The following is a 19,110-nucleotide window of genomic DNA, read 5'->3' on the forward strand; positions in this document are numbered from 1 at the left end:
ATTAAAAAAATAAAAAAAACATCAAATTAAGAGAATCAAAAATGCATTTAAACTTATAATAAATTCTACTTAAAGATATGGTTTATAATTTTTCAATTTAAACATGATTTTTAAATAGAAATTCACGATTCAAGTCATTTTTATAAGAATTTATCTAAAAATAAATTATTTTACCTTCAATTCACTTTTAATCGTGATTAATTTTACATGACCCGCCCATGCGCGCACACACACTTTGGCTATTGATTAATATAGATTCCATTAATGTGTCATCTCACTCTAATGAAAGGAAAAAAGAACACAGCCGTGGTCCAGTGAGGCACGATACCAGCACAGTATATGAAACTTTATACGTACAGCAGTACCATAGATGACTATGATGGTAGACAAAGAGTTTAGGGCTATATTGTGTTAAAAGAATGTCCTATTCGGGAAAGGGACCCCTCATGCTTTCAAGTGATGACAATTTTTTGTTTTCTTCTGACATCATGCTTTTGCAACTACTACTTAAACCATGTTTTCAACGTACTAGAATACAACATCGCTTAACTAGTGTCTCTGGTGTTTAGTTTTTTTCTTAAATCAATTTTGGTACACTAGATTAGATTAGATTACTCTCTACATTTTGACTCGGATTCCCATAAAAAATTGTACTATTATTATAACAAACTTTTTCTCCACTTTTCACAACGACCGGGCAAACCATGTTTCTTCTCAGTACTCAGTTCCACGTGCATAGCTGTCTTCCATGGATTCCAAGGCGCACGCACTGTTCTTCATCATCTTCATCAATCAACAAGAGTTCCAGGTACTTGTTGTTCATCTTCAATCTTACTTGTTGACATGGAGTCTTTGACCTATTATTCCACACTGTTAATTAGTCATGAATTAGGTTTTCTATACTTTGAATGAGTTTGTTGTCATTTGAACCATTTCTGTCTTTGATTTCTCTTGATATACTTCACAGGAGGTTTATGCCCTGTCACTACAGTTGCCTCAAGTCTTCACCATTACATCCACATGGTATTAGACCACACCACACATTGTTTGATTCAAAGTAATTTCCATCAACTGATTTGAATCTACTTCTGACCTGAAACTAATGGTTTAATTGATGAAAACCGTGTAGGGGGATGGGAGGTCGACTTTCACAGATCGGCTTTTAAGTCCAATTCCAGCACTAGTAAACATGTTCCAGAAAGTTCGAGCGGCAAGTTCATTTCGACGGAGAAAAATAATCATAGTTCTCAGGTTAGAAATGTGTGGAAATTTTTGAATAAATGTACAAAATCGTTGATGGTATAGTATATATAGTAAATGTTCTATTTTCTTTGGATTCAGACTTTACTGTGTTAATTGTTTGCTATATCTCTTGAAATGTTGCATGTGCTGCAGCATCCACGGGCTAAACACATGATAGAGTACATGCCGTTGTTCTTGGTACTGAAACTGACGCATACAAAGTTTGTTGATCTGGTGATGAACGTTGTGCAAGCAATGGTTCAAAACATGCCTCAGGCTCTTGGTGGAACAAGCTTGCCGCTTGCTTGTGTTTCAAATGCCTTGAATAAACCTACGCCTCTTAAATTAGATGTGACCTTGCCTTCTTTACAAGATATTAGATGGAACTTAGCTCGGTTGGTGTACTTGTTTAACATACAGCTCGAGAGAAATGTTGCCACGTAAGTCGATCGCTTCATTTTATATTTGGATGAGAACTTTTCTTTCTGTTGGTTATTTAATTTAATAGATTTTAAGCTACTCTTGTTGTCTGAAACCTTTCAGATTTTTTGTGGTGCTCCTTATAGCATGCATCTCGTTTGTTGGCATCGGAGGTTTCTTGTTCTTCAAGTTCAGGTAATCGTAGATAAATACACTCTTATAGGAGTACTTGGGTCTCTCTTTGCTACCGACCTAGTTGATTTTTACGATCTTAAAATTATGGCGAAGCAGTACTTGATTTTCGTGATGTCGTGCTTATATATGTTTTGTTAATCTTAGCCAATATTAAATTATCCAGGGACAATAAGCAATCTCTGGAAGATTGTCTTTGGGAGGCCTGGGCATGTCTTCTTTCATCATCAACTCACTTAAGAGTATGTTCAACTTATTTTGGACTTCACAATCTGTTTTTTTTAGTGAGTCCTTTTAAATGGCTTATGCTTATAAACATTTGCCGAATGATATGCATTTTGTTGGCCTGCAGCAACCAACCCGTATTGAGCGTGTTATTGGCTTTCTTCTTGCAATATGGGGTATATTGTTTTACTCTCGTCTTCTAAGTACCATGACTGAACAATTTAGGGTAAGATCCGAAGGATTAAGAATTTCTTAATCAATATTTTCTGCGTATGTCAACAATTGAATCTTCACAACAGAGTAATATGCAAAGGCTCAGGGAAGGAGCACAAATGCAAGTTCTGGAGACCGATCATATCATCATTTGTGGGATGAATAGTCATCTTCCTTTCATACTTAAGCAGCTAGATAAGTATCATGAATTTTCGGTTCGCCTAGGCACTGCTGCTGCTAGGTAAATGCTTCATACGAGATATCGCCGATTTCTCTTATCTTGTGTTTTGGTTGCTGGCTTCTGTAATATGCCTTTTCGTTTCTATGCAGGAAGCAGCGAATCCTTCTTATGTCTGATGTTCCAAGAAAACAGATTGATAGGATAGCCGATAACATTGCTAAAGATTTATATAATATTGATGTCCTTAGCAAGAGGTATTCTCTATTGTGAAGCGACTTTTGTAAAAAACACCATTTTACCCCTTGATTTAGAAGCTCATTTTATTTGATGTCTCATACTTGAAGTTTCTGGTTTTACAGTTGCTCGCTTAGTTTAACGAAGTCATTTGAAAGAGCAGCAGCCAACAAAGCACGTGCAATTATTATACTGCCGACTAAAGGAGATCGGTTAGAGTTGATCTATTTAAATTCCTAAAGTGATACATAATGTTCACTTTGATAAGGTTTACTGATTTCAGAACATTTATATGCTAGGTATGAGATAGACACGGATGCATTTCTATCTGTTTTAGCCCTTCAATCAATTCCAGAGATGGCTTCTGTCCCCACAATTGTAGAGGTTTGTTACTCATGCGCAGCTTTATGCGAAACAACGGCAAAATTTAAAAAAAAAAAGTGCAAGGAATAAAACTATATGAAATTTTCTTAATTAATGTATGTAGGTTTCAAGGTCCCAAACATGTGACTTGTTAAAGTCAATGTCAGGATTGAAAGTAGAGCCAGTAGAAGATGTTGCGTCCAAATTATTTGTTCAATGCTCTCGGCAGAAGGGACTTATAAAGATCTACAGGCACTTGCTAAATTATCGAAAAAATGTATTCAATCTTTGCAGCTTGCCTGATCTAGAAGGAATGACATATAGACAAATACGACACATATTTCGTGAGGCTGTTGTATGTGGTCTTTACCGGAGCGGGAAAATATACTTCCACCCAAATGATTACGAAACTCTGCAGAAAACTGACAAAGTATATTGACTTACGGCTAACTTATTCATATTTGTACCATATATTTCGTGTCTACCTTCTATCTTGCATTTTATGAAACTTACGTTACATGGTTTAGAAGCATACCTTCTCATATCAATATGCTTTTCTTGATAGGTATTGTTCATTGGATCCCTTCAGTATACTAAAAAGGCACAAATTGTAACCCCGATGGTGAAAGAAGGAAAAGATGGAATTCATAATGACGAATTACTTGAAAAGGATTTTGAATATGCCATCGAATTGAGTAAAGTAAGACTTGCTAATATTGTGAAACGTCCTAACAGATCAGGCTCCAAGGTATGGCTTCCTGTTCTGTGCTGTATAAATGCTTTCGACGAGTGTTATTCTGCAGATTCTATTTGAAATTCTAACCTTTATCGGTTATCACCTTTTAGGCATCAGACGGGAACGTAGGACCAAAAGAATGCATTCTCTTACTCGGGTGGCGACCTGATGTTGTAGAAATGATTCAAGAGTATGATAACTATCTTGGTCCTGGAAGTGTTTTGGTATGTAGAAATTATTCACTGATTGCATTCACTTTTCTTTCTTCTTTTTTTGACAGCATATGTGCGTTCACTTGAAGCTCAACACTTATGGTTTCTGGCCATAAATAATATGCAGGAAGTTTTATCGGAGACGCCATTAAACGACAGGATTCTTAGAGAAGCCAACATCATTGGTCGTAGCAAACTCAAGAATGTTCGAGTTTCGCATAGGGTAGTTTCTGATGCAATCAATTAATGCGCTTAAATTTATTTTAATTTGTTTTTCCTTTTGATATAATCTTTTGCTTCTTTTGGATATATTATGTAGATTGGAAATCCCATGGACTATGGCACCTTAAAGGAAACCATTTTGAATATTCAAACTTCTTTGAAGAATAAAGATATTCCTTTCTCAATTGCTGTCATATCCGACAAAGATTGGCTTCTTGGAGGTAATTAATCATGCAAAACAAAATTTGTGATAAAATCGCATGCTATTGACTTTTTTCTTTGCAGATACATCTAAGACAGATAAGCTATCCGCTTATTCTATCCTACTTGCAGAAAACATCTGCGACAAACTTGGAGTCAAGGTGATTTTTTTTATGATGATAGGAATTGTTCATTTTGGAATATTAGTAATACCACTACAAACTTTTTTAATTTCTGTGAGTTAGTCAGCAAAATCTTATATTTAGAGACAGAGCAGTAGTTTATCGTACGAGTAGAGACGATAATCATCATTTGGTTAAATTCTCTTTTGTTAGGTGCAAAATCTAGTTGCAGAAATCGTCGATTCAAAATTGGGAAAACAAGTAAGTCTCTTGTTGTTTTGGGTTTGATTTTGATCTCTCAAATTTTAGATTAAGTTATCTTTTAATGATGATAATTATTATACGTAAAATGCTGCAGATTGCTAGAATCAAGCCATCGGTGACTTACATTGCAGCCGAGGAAATATTGAGCCTTGTAACTGCTCAAGGTCATTAATCTCTCTCCTCTTCTTGCTTGAGCTTTGCCTTTAATTATCTTGGCCTTTCTTTTGTGTCAATGTAAAATTTCATATTTTGAACTTGAAATCAGTTGCCGAGAACAGTGAACTGAATGAAGTTTGGAAAGATATACTAAACGCAGAGGGTGATGAAATATATTTGAAGGTAAAATCATCTCATGTTGTGATTGTATAAAATCATCTCAAGAATGTATCGATATATTATAAATCATTGCGACTTTCTTACTACAGGATATTAGCCTTTACATGAAAGAAGGAGAGAATCCGTCGTTTTCCGAGCTTTCTGAGAGAGCGTATTTAAGGAGAGAAGTAGCAATAGGTTATGTGAAGAAGAACAAGAATGTATGACAATTGCTTGCAACTCAAGTTAACTTTGAATAGTAATTGGTTAGAACATGTTAACTCATACTTTTTCCATTTTCAGGTAATCAACCCAGTTCCAAAGACAGAACCCCTCTCTCTTGAACTAACTGACTCATTGATAGTCATTTCTGAGCTGGAAGGCGAACAGCCCATAATTTTGTAATTCTGAGGCTTTAATCATGCTGAGGAGAATAGTTTGTAGGAAAATGCTGACCCCTAAAATTTGGTTATTGCATTGCGGCGGTTAGGATGATTGGTATTCATAATAGTTTGTTACAAAATGATACTGAAGTGTAAAATATGGAAATGGAAACTTAATTTACCTTATATATCTTCATATTATGGATAAGAATAATAGATAGTTTATATGCAAATATAAATCCTAACTAACTATCATAGATGAAAGGAAAACTAAACAGGATAATAACTAACTAATTGGTTTTTAATGATGCAAGTATTAGTATGTGATACACCCTTACAAGATGGACTATGGAGATCAAGTAGTCCAACCTAATAAAATGGATGCTCGTCCTTTCACAATTCATTGTTAAACCAAACAGAACAAAATGTCTGTTATCGAACAAAATACATGATTGTTATATAAAAAGGGTTGAAAAGTGTGACAAATATAATTTAACTGCACATGAAATGAACGAGTATCCATTTTATTTAATTGAACTACAAGATCAGCAACCGTACATAAACCTAAACCTGACTTATATTATATATTATAATATTCAGTTCACTCATTTTCAAACAAGACGCAAATCGTTTCTCTATAGACATTAGTCTCATATTCTTAGATGTATTATGTACTTTTTCTCTAACTAATCATTTCGTCAAGGGATCTGGTAAATTTTCATCGGTGCGTACACGATCTACTCTTACAGCCCTTTTAGAGATACAATTTCTAACCGTGTCGTGCTTTCTTCTTATTTAACTTCTCTTACCAATATACTAACGGTTCTCAATTTTGGCAATCATCGTGGTACTATTGCAGTGGATCAACGCAATTGACATAGATTTTTTCTTCATAAAAGGATCTCATCTACCAAGCATCTTAATCAACCTGATTCTTCACTAGTAGTTACTAATGCTATCATTTCCGACTACATTATGGAATGATCCAAGATAGTTTGTTTCTTTGATTTTTGTAGTGATATATTTTTATTGGGCCCCAAGAAAGGGTAACTTACGTAAAAGTAAGGAAGACCATCACGGGAGTGAAGGGCCAGGTACACAACAAAGACATCAGCTGTCCGAAAGGGGCCATGGAGCCGCCTGAATTAGGCCACAATGTCACACGGATCTTAGTGACAACCCTCGTAGTTAAGCTTAGTCCACCAGAAATCTTTCCCACTCGTCTAATAGACGCGGGAGATGATGTGTCCTATTATAACAAACTAGAAAAATGGGTCAAAGGAGTAACAACCCATTCCTTCCCATGATTTGGTGGTGGGAAAAAAATAATGTCACTCAACCCTAAACCCAAGAGCCTCTATAAATACCTCATCCCTAGCAGGTGAGAAGACATATCACATTTTACCCAACATAAAGCTTATACACAGAGCCTCTCACCTCTCGTGAGATGACATCTCTTATAATCTAAAACATCATAACCGCGGAAAAGCCCTAACCATTATAAAACTACTAACGCATCTGAGTATCCCCTACTTCTGTAGGGACGCCACACACACATGTACTTTTTAACCTGTACAATTTCCAAGATACAACTCATTTCAACTATATTGAATATATAATCACTAGTTGCTTTGGAATCATATGATGATGTGTTCCAATTTGCATCGTTGTATCCTTCATTTACATCAAGAAATATCTAATAATGTAGATTGAGATTCATGGTCCATTTAAGGTATCACATTACTCGGTCTACTATTAAACTTGCACAACAATCCTACGAGATATGCAATATTGGGTCTAATATAATCAGTGACATACATATGTCTGCCAATGATGCTCACTTACTCATTTTGTCTAACACTATCACCAGTGTTCTTAAATAGTTTTACACTTGGATCGTATGGCGTGCAATCAGGTTTATAGTCAAAGTAGTTATATTTATTTAATATTTTCTTTGCAAAATGAGACTGGTCCAAAGAAATTCCTTGTTTTGAGCTAATAATATTGATACCAAGAATCACCTTGGCTTCTTTTAGGTCTTTCATATCAAAGTCATTGCACAACAATGATTTCACACGATTAACTGCATGAATGTTTGATCCAAATACGAGTAAGTCGTCTACAAAGAGATATATGATAGTGTAGATGCCATTTTCGGATTTATAATAAACGCTTTTGTCACTTTCATTAACATTGTACCCATTCGATATCATTAAGCTATTAAACTTTTTATGTCATTGGTTTGGAGTTTGTTTTAGATCATACAATAATTTATCTAACTTACAAACCTTAATTTCTTGCCCATGAAACACAAACCCTTTTGGTTGGTCCATATAAATCTCTTCTTTTAAGCCACCATTTAAAATAGTTATTTTAACATCCATATGATGTATTGTTAAGTTATAAATAACATCCATTTAAATAAGTATCTCAATGGATGTAATTCTAGTGACTGGAGAAAAAGTATCAAAGAGATATATATTTTCTCTTTGCCTAAAACCTTTGGATACAAGAAGAACCTTGTATTTATCAACTATTCCATCAAGTTTTGGTTTCTTTTTGAAAACTCGTTTACAACTGATTGGTTTGCAACCAGGAGGAAAGTCTACTGAGTGTCAGGTCCTATTAGATTTTAGAGAATTTATCTCATCGCTAATAACTTCTTGCCACAAGTCAGCATTCAGAGATGACAACGCTTCTTGAACATTTGTTGGATCTTCTTCTACTGTATAGGTCACATAATTGGGCCCATAGTCTTTATCAACTCTTGATCTTTTACTTCATCGAAGTCTTATTTATACTTCATCGTTAGTTTTAGTGCTTCTTAGCACAAGAATGTGATTCGATTCAGTGCCCCCATTATTTCTCGATTTGAAAGGAAATTTGTTTTCATAGGATTAAACATCATTTGATTCTAGGATCACTTTATCTTTAGGTCATAACACCTATATGCCTTACTATTTTCTACATACCCAATGGATACACATTCATAGACTCTACTAGCAAGTTTAACTAGTTTCTAATACAAAATTCTAACATAAGTCAGACAGCCCAAGTTCTAAAGTAAGACAAATTTGGTTTTCTTTTCTTCAATATCTCATAAGGAGACATCTTATTAGTCTAAAAATAAGAGTATTCTCATAAGCAAGACAATTTTGGTTTTTTTATTATTGACAAAGTCTTGAAGTACAATAAAGCCCTACCTCAATTAGTCTGATTGAATAATTTATAAAGCATAAGGGTGTTCTCGTAAAAGTGCATTTCTAAATCACACACACACGAAAATATTTTTTTTAACTAATTTTTCTCAAGAAAACATTTTCAAAAATGTCCTGAAGTCATTCTAGATGGGTTAGAAGTTGTCTGAAAAGCTCTAGGCAAATTTTTGTCTTTGCTAATTGATTGGCACATAGAACCAATTGATTGGTTCATTTGAAAAAGGTGTCTCAATCGATTAGAACATCATCTTATTGAGGTGTAACGACTAAATAACTTTTCTTTCTATTTTTAACTTGCTAATCAATTAAATTAGAGGCAACCAATCATTTGGTGAATGTTGCCAATCAATTTGCAAGTCATAAATTAGCCTTAAATTAATTTCCTTTTTTAGCCAATCTCCAACCTATAACAGAGGTTCATTCCCTCATTTCAAATCATCCAGAATCGTGTTTTATTTTACACTTCTCACTCTTTCTCTAAACTTTTCTTTTATTTTACTTTCTCTCACTAAGAATTTAGCCGAAGTGCTTTTCGAGAAAGTCTTTTTGCGAGTGAGTCACGACGCAAAAAATACCTGAGCGTAACAAAACGCTCGAAATACAACATAGTCTTCACCGAAATTTATTTATTCCAAAAGGAAATGGAAAATGTCAATAAAACCCTAAAAGAACAAAAATATGATCGTCGTAACTAAATTTGGGTTCAGGAATCGGTTATGAGAGGGGAAGGTATTAGCACCTCTCACATCTGTTGTACTTAACAGAAACTGTTTAGCTAGCTTTGTGAATATGAGTGTTAGCGGAATATGTTATTTTTTTCTTATACTTTTTAAAATGTTTGAATTTAAATGAAAAGATGAATACAAATGAGTTTTTTATTGTGGTGCTTGACAAGATTGCGAGTCTTTCTCCTACATATCCTCAGAACTGATGAGGAATTCAAAGCTACGTAGTTCTGACAAGAAAAAGATATTTTTGGATTTTTTATTATAGTGCTTGACGAGACGTTGAATCTCGCTCCCACATATCCTCTAGTGCGATGAGGAATTCAAAGTTATGTAGTTATATATAGAAAAGAACTGTGTGTTAGTTGATTTTCGCGATCGACATTTAGGTTGCATCCTAACGGTTAAACATTGCTTGTATGCTCGCGCACTAGAGGCTTAAGCGTTTGTTTGTATCGTAGTAGAATGTACCTTGTTTGATCGCATTAGAGCGGTTAAATGTTGCTTGTATGCTCGCTCATGAGAGGCTTAAGTGTTTGTTTGTATCGCATTAGAATGGATAAAACATCACTCGTTTATAAAAAAGTTTAATTGGTTGGATTGTTTTTAGGTGGAAGACGAGTATTCGAACGGACAAGATATTACGGATTGTATCCAAATATTCGAGACTAGGATCGAATATTATATCTAACCGATCCTTTTTAATCCATTTTTGATTGCGAAAGATTTGAAACATGTTCGATGAATTTTAAGCAGAAGACGAGTATTTGAGCGGGCAAGATATTACGGCTTATATCAAAATATTCATGACTAGGATTGGATATTACGTCCAACTAGTCATTTTTAATTCATTTTTTATTGTGAAATGTTTGAAATACGTTCGATGAACTTTAAGCGAAAGACAAATAGTCGAGCGGGCAAGTTAATTACGGCTTGTACCCAAGTATTCGAGACAAGGATTGGATATTACGTCTGACCAATCCTTTTTAATATGGTTTATGAAAATGTTTGAAGTTAATTAAGTCAAATGGCTTTGGTTTAATTGAAAAGGACTTGATGTTGATAAAGTGTTTGATTCATGTTGTTTGAAATTTATCGGATTATGAAATGATTTTTGAAAAGTAACTTGATGTTGATCAAGTATTTGATTTTTATTTTGAAAAAGATTGATTTTATTTTGCCTTTTACATTTTTTATTAACAATTATTAATTAAACAAATTAACTAATAAAAATAAAATGAAAGGAAGGGATGCATGCAATACAAGGGTGTATTAAGATACAAAGCAATAATGGGCTTTAAGGCCCAATTTCAACAAAAATAAGAATTAAACAAACAAATAAATAAAAGGGATATTAAGCTGGTTAAAAAATGTGTGGTGCAATACTCACACTTAGGACCAGGCCAGAGGGGCCAAAGGATTCAAAGTCCAACGGAAAAGGGCCCCAAAGCACGTGGCCATTGGATCTATCCAAAGGCTTTGATCATAAACAATCAGATGCACTAGATAAGATCTAATGAGATCTGATGGCTGAGAATGAAGGTGCATGATGGCTAGGGTAGGGGTCCCTGTACTGGGGCCCTAGAGTCAACGCTAAATTTAGCTCATAGTCAACGCTAAATTTAGCCCAACGAAGGACTTAGCGGGCGCCACTTGGTAGCCAAATGTGGGAGATAAGAGTGAGACAAAATAGGGGAGTCTGAGCTCCCTTTCTCATTATGCACTTTTGTTTCTCTCTCCCCTCTCTCTCTTCTCTCTCCATGCAACCATCAAACAAGTAAGAAATGCATCATGTGAAGAACATCATGAACTTCATGAATGTTCTTCAATCCTAAAACCCATATTTCCCTAAATCTTATCATAAAAAAAATAATCTAAACCCTGCCTCTTTTCTTCCCTTAAACATGAATTTATGCTTGAAATCAACAAAAACAACATAAAATCCTCAAAATATAACCCACAATTTCATGAACCCTAACTTAACAAAATTGTCTAATCTGCATATGTTTATAGCAATTAACCACAACTAATCTAGGGAAAACATGTATAACCACCATTTTTCAATAATCGTAGATTTGATATTTGGCAGGCTAGGTTTAGAATTTGTATTCAAAACATCAATCATGAATTATGGGAAACAATAATCAATTGCACGTTTATCCCTACTTACCAAGTAAATGGAAAAGTAGCAAATAAACCAGATTCCCTTTGGACCAAAAAGGAAAAGAGAAAGTTTGAGATAGATTTTAAAACCAAGAGCTTTATAACAATGTATCTAGATGATAGTAAATTTTACTATGTTCATCAATGCAATATTGCCAAGGAAATGCGTGATACTTTTGAGATGAGATATGTACTCTCTCCATGTATCGAACAAGAGAAGATAAACACATGGGACGAAGAAGATAAAGATACCATTTTAAATGTTTTTCAAAGTTCAGAAATGCTAGAAATTATATTGGAACATTTGTAACTATAGCCAATGTCTAAGAGTTAAGAATTAGAAATTTAATCCAACCCTTAAATTAAAAGATGAGAGCCTTCACGAATTTCAAGAAAAATCAAGAAAGAAGGATATCATAGAGAAATTGAACGAACTAGTTCAATTACTCAAAGATGAAGAAGTAAAAATTGAAGAATCATCAACTTCAAAATACTCCTATCATACAACTTTCATAGAATCCTTAGAAAGAACATATTCAACAATTGAATGATCTTCGAAAGATTCAACATAAAATGAAGGAACATCTTATTTAAGAAACCATGATAATAAAGAAGTTTCTTCAATATTCGAATGTATAAGAGGAGGAGACACATTAACCTCGGGTAGAAATATGAAAGAACCTTCTTCCAATTAAGAAGATGAAGTTTGTTTAAAGGCATCCTACAAGGTAGATATTGTTTAGATAACTAAACCATCTTATAAACAACTGTTCAGAACAAGTGTTCAGTTAGTTAAAGGAAATGAAAAACTGAAGAAAAAAACACAACTTAGCTCTTCAGGTGTATTTAAAGTCTCTCGAGGAAACGAATAAATCATTCAATATAGAAATAAATAAAATTAGGAACTCAAGAGAAACATGTGAGACTTGTGTCTCTCTGAAAAGGGAATTAAATGATTTGCATGAAGCCTTAGGTAATTTTATCCAAGTGAAAGAAAAGTTTGACTTGATATTATAAAGCCAAAGTCCTTCCTTAAAAAATAATGGACTAGGATTTAAAAAGGATCTAAAACCTAGTAAAGGCATAGAACACAAGAGAAAAGACCGTCCAGTTTATAAATGCACAGACTGTAAAAGAATTGGCCATTTAGAGCAGTTTTGTTTTGACAAATTGAAAAGATCTAAAGATAACAATCTTAAATCTTCTAGAACTAATGCACATGGGCACAAGAAGATATGGGTACCAAGTATGAAACCTTAGTGATTTGTAGGTATGTTTTGCATCTCGAAGCTTTAAGATAATTATCAATGAATTTGTACAAAGCAAAAGTATACTTCCAAGTATACAGTTTTATAAAGTCTATGATCCAAGGATGTACGATGATGAAAAATATTAATTACAATGATCAAAGCAAGTGTTATTGTGAATATCTCAAGGTGTATGATCCTTAGTGATCAGTTGATTGGATATGTTTTTAATTGACTAATTCATCTCGTGGTTTTTACAAACTCTCGCATCCAACAATGTGTAGATAATGACACACCATAATATTATTGGTATTTACCTTTAAGGGAAGTATTTATCAAGAATTATTTATAAAAGAGGTATCCATTATTTTAAGGCTAAATTAATCAGATAACTCTGATTAATCATTAAAAATAGTGAATTTAATTTTGGCTTATCTCAATAAATATTTTCACTAACCAAAAAGATGAGTTTCTAAGTGTTTTTAGAAATGAGGTGCAATAAAGTTAAATGGGGGTGCATAAAAGAAATAAAAATCCAAAACAAGGCCCAAAGATGCACCAAGGAGGCTGAATAATGAAATCCCAATCGATTGACAATATGGCAGTCAATTATAAAAGTTTGGTGTACCTACTTTCATATCATATCCAAACTAAACTTGCACTCCAACTTAACATTGATAATGAACGTACAAAATATTGAGAGATTTGATTCAATAATTGATTTAAGGCATTATCCAATCGATTGGCACTTCTATTTTGGAAAGGTTTCACCTTGATTTTCAATCAGCACATCTCCATTGATTTCTTGTCAAAAATACACGATCAAATCATCGGATGACATGCTATAAATAAGTATTCATCATTCACTATTTGCATTGCAAGTTTCTCTCTAATCATGTGAGTGTGAGATTATTCTTTTCAAAACCATCATGGCTCCCAAATAGATAAACTTTTCCACCAACCATTTTTCAGACTTTTTCACTACCAAACAACAAGAGATAATAATTTTCCGTGATTTTGCTGATCAATCCCTTGAAAGAATTCACACCCTGGATCCAGAAAATTTCAAGGAATGTGCATTCTTCAAAACCTTTGAAGAACTCAACCTATCCACCTTCCTTTGTATCCCCTAGAAAAAAGGTGTATCCATCTCTAGTCAAGATTTTCTTCTCAAATCTTCACTTCACATATAGAATATTTCAAATCAAAGTAAAAAGGCATAGGATAAATCTATCAATAGAAGAATTTTGAGATATTCTAAATTTCCCTCATGGAGACACTATCATCGAACCCGATAACAAAGTAGACAAATACAATCACAAGCTCGTTGCATCCTTCATTATGAAGGAGCAATCACTCTCCATACCAAATCCATTCGCTGCCAGATATATCTACCCTGAAAGTCGTATGACTCACTATGTGATCAATCACATACTTTTTACAAGAAAGGGAAACTTCAACCTAATAATTCAAGTTGATGTAGAGACAATATGACTTATAGAAAAAAATCAATGCGAACTGTGCAAAATAAGTATTCGAGTACATGATGGAAAGAAAGAGAGAAGAAGCAAGGTTGTCATATCGAAATCTAGTCATAGAGATTCTGGAAGATACTGGATATAATTTCGGAGATGAAGAGTTCAAGGAAGAAACAACTAAAATAGGAAAATTGGTCCTACCATCAATGAAATTTGAGATGATCAGTAGAAAAATAATTGAAAAGCCTCCATCAAATAAGAAGAAAAGAAAATCGAATAGTTAAGAAGTTCCCATAGAGTTATACGACTTCGACTACTCTATTTCTCAACCTCTTTAACTACCCATAACTGAAGACCCACTCAAAGTCATAATTGGAAAGATAAATGTTATTAATGAAAATTTTGACTTCATAACCCAGTACTTCATCCCAGACCAAACACAACCACCTAAAGACATGTTCTTTTATGATGATCTTGATATAGAATAGTTTCACCTATGTGTTTCAATTCATGTTATTTCTTGCTTTCCGCAATTTTTAATTCAGTAATTACCATTCTTGTACTTTGAATTCCAAGTAATTTCTCTTAATTAATAAAACAACATTTTTCCCATTTGTAAATATTTTTTTGCCCATGTTTTTTTATTTAACTGTTTTGCTTTACCCGACTTTTTGATTTCGACAAAGGGGAAGGAGTATACTCTCAGGGGGGAGTAAGGTATACTCTCTACTAAATTGAGGGGGAGTTTGAATACTCCAAATAATTTTATTTGTTTCTTTTACCACATCCCTGAGAGTTGCATTGTCATCATAAAAAAGGGGAGAATATAGAACCTTGTTTTACATGTTACTTATAGGTGACATGCCTTTAACAAGGACAACAACTTTTGATGATGACAACTAATGATGATAAGCATAGATGGTTAAGCGGTTAAATATGCAAACCAGGATATTAGGGTTTAATAAGACTTAATTATTTGATGATGGCAACCAAATGGAGTATATCTCAAGCCTCATCTCAAGTGAACTCAAGCAAGTGTCTACAAGAAAGAAAGCAACTTACAAAGTCTTGAAGTACAAGAAAGGCATATCTTAATTAGTCTGAGTGAATACTTTGTAAAGCATAAGGGTGTTCTCGTAAAAGTGCATGGTTAAATCACACACACTCCCACGAAAAATATTTTTTAAATTGATTTCTCTAAAGAAACATTTTCAAAAATTTGTGCAAGATGAGTTTGAAGTTGTCTGAAAAGCTCTTGGCAAATTTTTGTCTTTGCCAATCGATTAACACATTTAACCAATCAATTTATTCGGTTCAAAAATGCATCCCAAGCGATTAGGACAACATCTTAATGAGATGTAATGAATAAATATTGTTTCTTTCCATTTTTAACTTTCTAATCGGTTAAATTGGATGCAACTAATTGATTGGTAAATGTTGCCAATCGACTCGTAAGTCATAAATTGACCTTAAAATGATTTTCATTTTGAGACAACCTCTAACCTATAAATAAAGGTCATTTCCCTCATTTCAAATAATCCAGAATCATTTTTCATTTCACACCTCTTACTCTCTCTCTAAACTTTTCTTTTGTTTTACTTTCTCTCACTAAGAATTTAGTCGAAGTGTTTTCGAGAAAGTCTTTTTGCGATTGAGGAAGCTATAATTCTAGAAGGGTAAATTTGTAAGTTCACCAATGAACATTTGGTTATATCTTGGTTGAACATTTTATCCACTTAGGGATTGTTTGTTTGGGTTCGAAGGTAAACACGTAAAAAGCTTAGGTTCAGGATTTGTGTGATCAAGTCTCCTGTTTGGGTTCGAGATCAACCCATGGTAAAATCTCATTGATTCTTGGTTAGCCTGTGGTAAAACCAAGTTTTGGTTAAAGCTTAGCCCGATATTAAAACTTGTTTAGGTTGGAGAACATCACGTGGTAAAATCTCATAGGTGATAGGTTCAAGAGCTCATCTGGTGTGCAAAGCTCTCAAGGATTGCTTGGATCTATAGCACATAAACATGTGTCAGATCAGTTGAGAAGAAAACTTGATGACAAGTCGAGTCAGATGATCCTAATAGGATATCATTCGATTTGAGGTTACAAGTTATTCGACCCAGTGAACAAGCAAGTACTGATCAACATGGACATAATCATGGATGAACTTATGGAATAGGATTAGACTGAAAATGTCAAGAAGGATTCAATGAGTATCTTATGTGAAGAATCAACAATTGAAGTCGAAAGAGAAGTTCGACAGAAAGAAGTTAGAGGTCAAGAGAGTACAAGCAGACCTCAAAGAACAAGACACATGCCTGCAAGGTTGCAAGAATATGTGATTACATCAGATTATATGGTCGATGATGAATGTGAGCTGGTACACTATGCTTTCTATGCAGATGTCAAACTAGTCAATATAGTTGAGGCATTGAAGGATTCGAACTGGGTGAAAGCAATGAATGAGGAACTGAAGTCCATCGAAGACAACAACACCTAATCACTTGTCAAATTTCCTCAAGGCAATAAGGCAATCAATGTGAAGTGGGTATACAAGGTGAATTTGAATCCCAAAGGTGAAGTAACTCGATACGAGGCAAGACTTGTGGGGAAAGGATTTATTCATAAGGAAGGAATCGACTTCGACGAAGTTTTTGCACCTGTTGTTGGGATCGAAAAAACCAGGTTGGTTGTTGGTCTAGCAAACATGAACCACTGACACACATGTAAGATGGATGTGAAATGTGCATTCTTGAATGGCCCCTTAGATGAAGAAATGTATGTTGCACAACCAGTTGGGTTTGTGAAACAAGGTGAAGAAAGAAAGATATACAGGCTGCATAAAGCCATGTATGGACTTAAGCAAGCTCCAAGAGCGTGGAATAAGGAGATAGACAGTTTCCTAAGAGAAAAGGAATTTGTGAAATGCACAACTAAACATTGAGTATATGTAAGTAGAAGCAATAATGAATTGCTTGTACTATATCTCTATGTCGAAGACCTGTTGATAACAGGAAGTTGCAAGAAGGAGATCGAAAATTTCAAACATAACCTAGGTGAGGAGTTTGTAATGTCAGACTTGAGAAATCTCACATATTTCCTTGGTATTTAATTCTACAAGAGTGGTAGAGGCTTGATGATGCATCAAAAAAGATATGCGGGGGAAATTTCAAGAGATTTGAGATGCAAGATTGCAACCCAAATTTGACTCCAATTGAGCCCAAAATGCAATTGTCGAAAGACACAGATGAAGATCATGTCGATCCAACATAGTATAGAAGACTCATTGGATTACTTTGATGCCTTTGTCATATAAGGCCTGATCTAGCATACAATGTAGGCATGGTGAGTAGATTCATGCAGAAGCCAAAGGTATCACACCTAGCAGCGACAAAGAGGATACTAAGGTATCTGAAAGGAACTCTCGACTATGGCATTTTATTTTCTGCAGCTGATGAAGGAAAAGAATACAAGTTAGTGGGATACACCGACTCAAGTTGGTGTAGTGATCTGGAGGATAGAAAATCTATAATTAACTATGTGTTTATGCTAGGTGGTGCACTAGTTTCTTGGAGTTCGAGAAAGGAACTAGTGGTGACATTGTCGTCGTGTGAAACAGAGTACATGGATACTTCTCTTTGTGCATGTCAAGCAACTTGGATGGTGAATTTGGTCGAAGAGATTACAGGGAAGAATCATGGAGCGATTACCATGAAGATCGACAACATATCCGCTATCAATCTGGCAAAGAATTCGATAGGGCATGTGTCATACCCCAAAATTTGCCCATTAATATTTTAAGACATTTTTCAGGGCATTCCAACTCATTTTTATGACACTGATCTTAAAGGAACAAAGGCTCAGCTCACGAATGGCCCAATCCAGAAAATGGCCCAAACTGGCCTGTTCGCTACACGTTCGCTACACGCTCGCCTAGCGAACGTTCACTACACGTTCGCTACACGCTCGCCTAGCGAACGTTCGCTACACGCTCGCCTAGCGAAGCTGACAGACAACAGAAAATTTCGGGCTTCATTCTGAGCCCATTAGGTCACAAAAAAGAGCATTATAAATACCAGCACTTCAGGAACGAAAAGAGGACGAAAAAGGACGAAAGGAGAACCCTAGCAAGCAAACCCTGATACTCATTGGAGGCAAACCTGGAAGGAACTCGGCGGCACTAAGTTCTACCTCCGCCCAATTCAATCCGATTTGTCGATTCGAAGTCACAACTCAGCTGCTAACAGGTTTACATTGCTATCATTGTTTTATATTCTTAATTTGCATATGACTTTATGATTAGATTTATGAAATACCTTAAGCTTGGCATGTGAACTTTAATATATACCAGGCATACTTTAAATGATTAATCGTATAATTGCAGTAATGAGATCCATAAGGCATAAAATTGGTTGAGATTATACTGATATCATATTCAAAAACCAGCAGCGCTCGCTAGCACATCACTAAGCGAGCCAGTAGCGAGTACTCGCTAGGCCTTCGCTAGGCGAAGCAGGGGCGAATGGAACAGCGGCTGTTTCATTTTTTTTGGCTATTCTATCTTATGTTATTATAATTCTGCATCATTTGGTTTGAGTTCATGATTGTTGTGTTTATTTTATGGTGCAACTTTCAATTATATTTTATCTCGATGCTCTAATCCGTGTGTTGAATTGTGTAAAGGTTTACATGTTTCCAAGGAAATGGCCGGCTAGGCATTCCACCTTAGGGGTGGGATACCCTTGTGGAGTTTCACCCT

The 19,110-nt window shown here is 34.8% G+C and overlaps 1 protein-coding gene across 1 annotated transcript; it reads left to right on the forward strand.

Annotated features, from left to right (window-relative positions):
- Nucleotides 1-538: 538 nt before the first annotated feature.
- Nucleotides 539-5,713, forward strand: LOC127092839 (putative ion channel POLLUX-like 2). The gene is made up of 22 exons (XM_051031730.1): nt 539-808; nt 968-1,023; nt 1,130-1,251; nt 1,396-1,682; nt 1,786-1,857; nt 2,021-2,096; nt 2,207-2,305; nt 2,379-2,533; nt 2,623-2,727; nt 2,833-2,919; nt 3,007-3,091; nt 3,195-3,500; nt 3,636-3,818; nt 3,917-4,030; nt 4,146-4,241; nt 4,338-4,461; nt 4,526-4,602; nt 4,777-4,824; nt 4,922-4,991; nt 5,093-5,166; nt 5,253-5,363; nt 5,446-5,713. The coding sequence occupies exons 1-22, from the start codon at nt 705-707 to the stop codon at nt 5,545-5,547; spliced, it is 2,553 nt and encodes an 850-aa protein (XP_050887687.1). The 5' UTR covers nt 539-704; the 3' UTR covers nt 5,548-5,713.
- The last annotated feature ends 13,397 nt before the right edge of the window (nt 5,714-19,110 follow it).

The sequence above is a fragment of the Lathyrus oleraceus genome, chromosome 6 (assembly GCF_024323335.1).
Source record: "Lathyrus oleraceus cultivar Zhongwan6 chromosome 6, CAAS_Psat_ZW6_1.0, whole genome shotgun sequence".
NCBI lineage: Eukaryota > Viridiplantae > Streptophyta > Magnoliopsida > Fabales > Fabaceae > Lathyrus > Lathyrus oleraceus.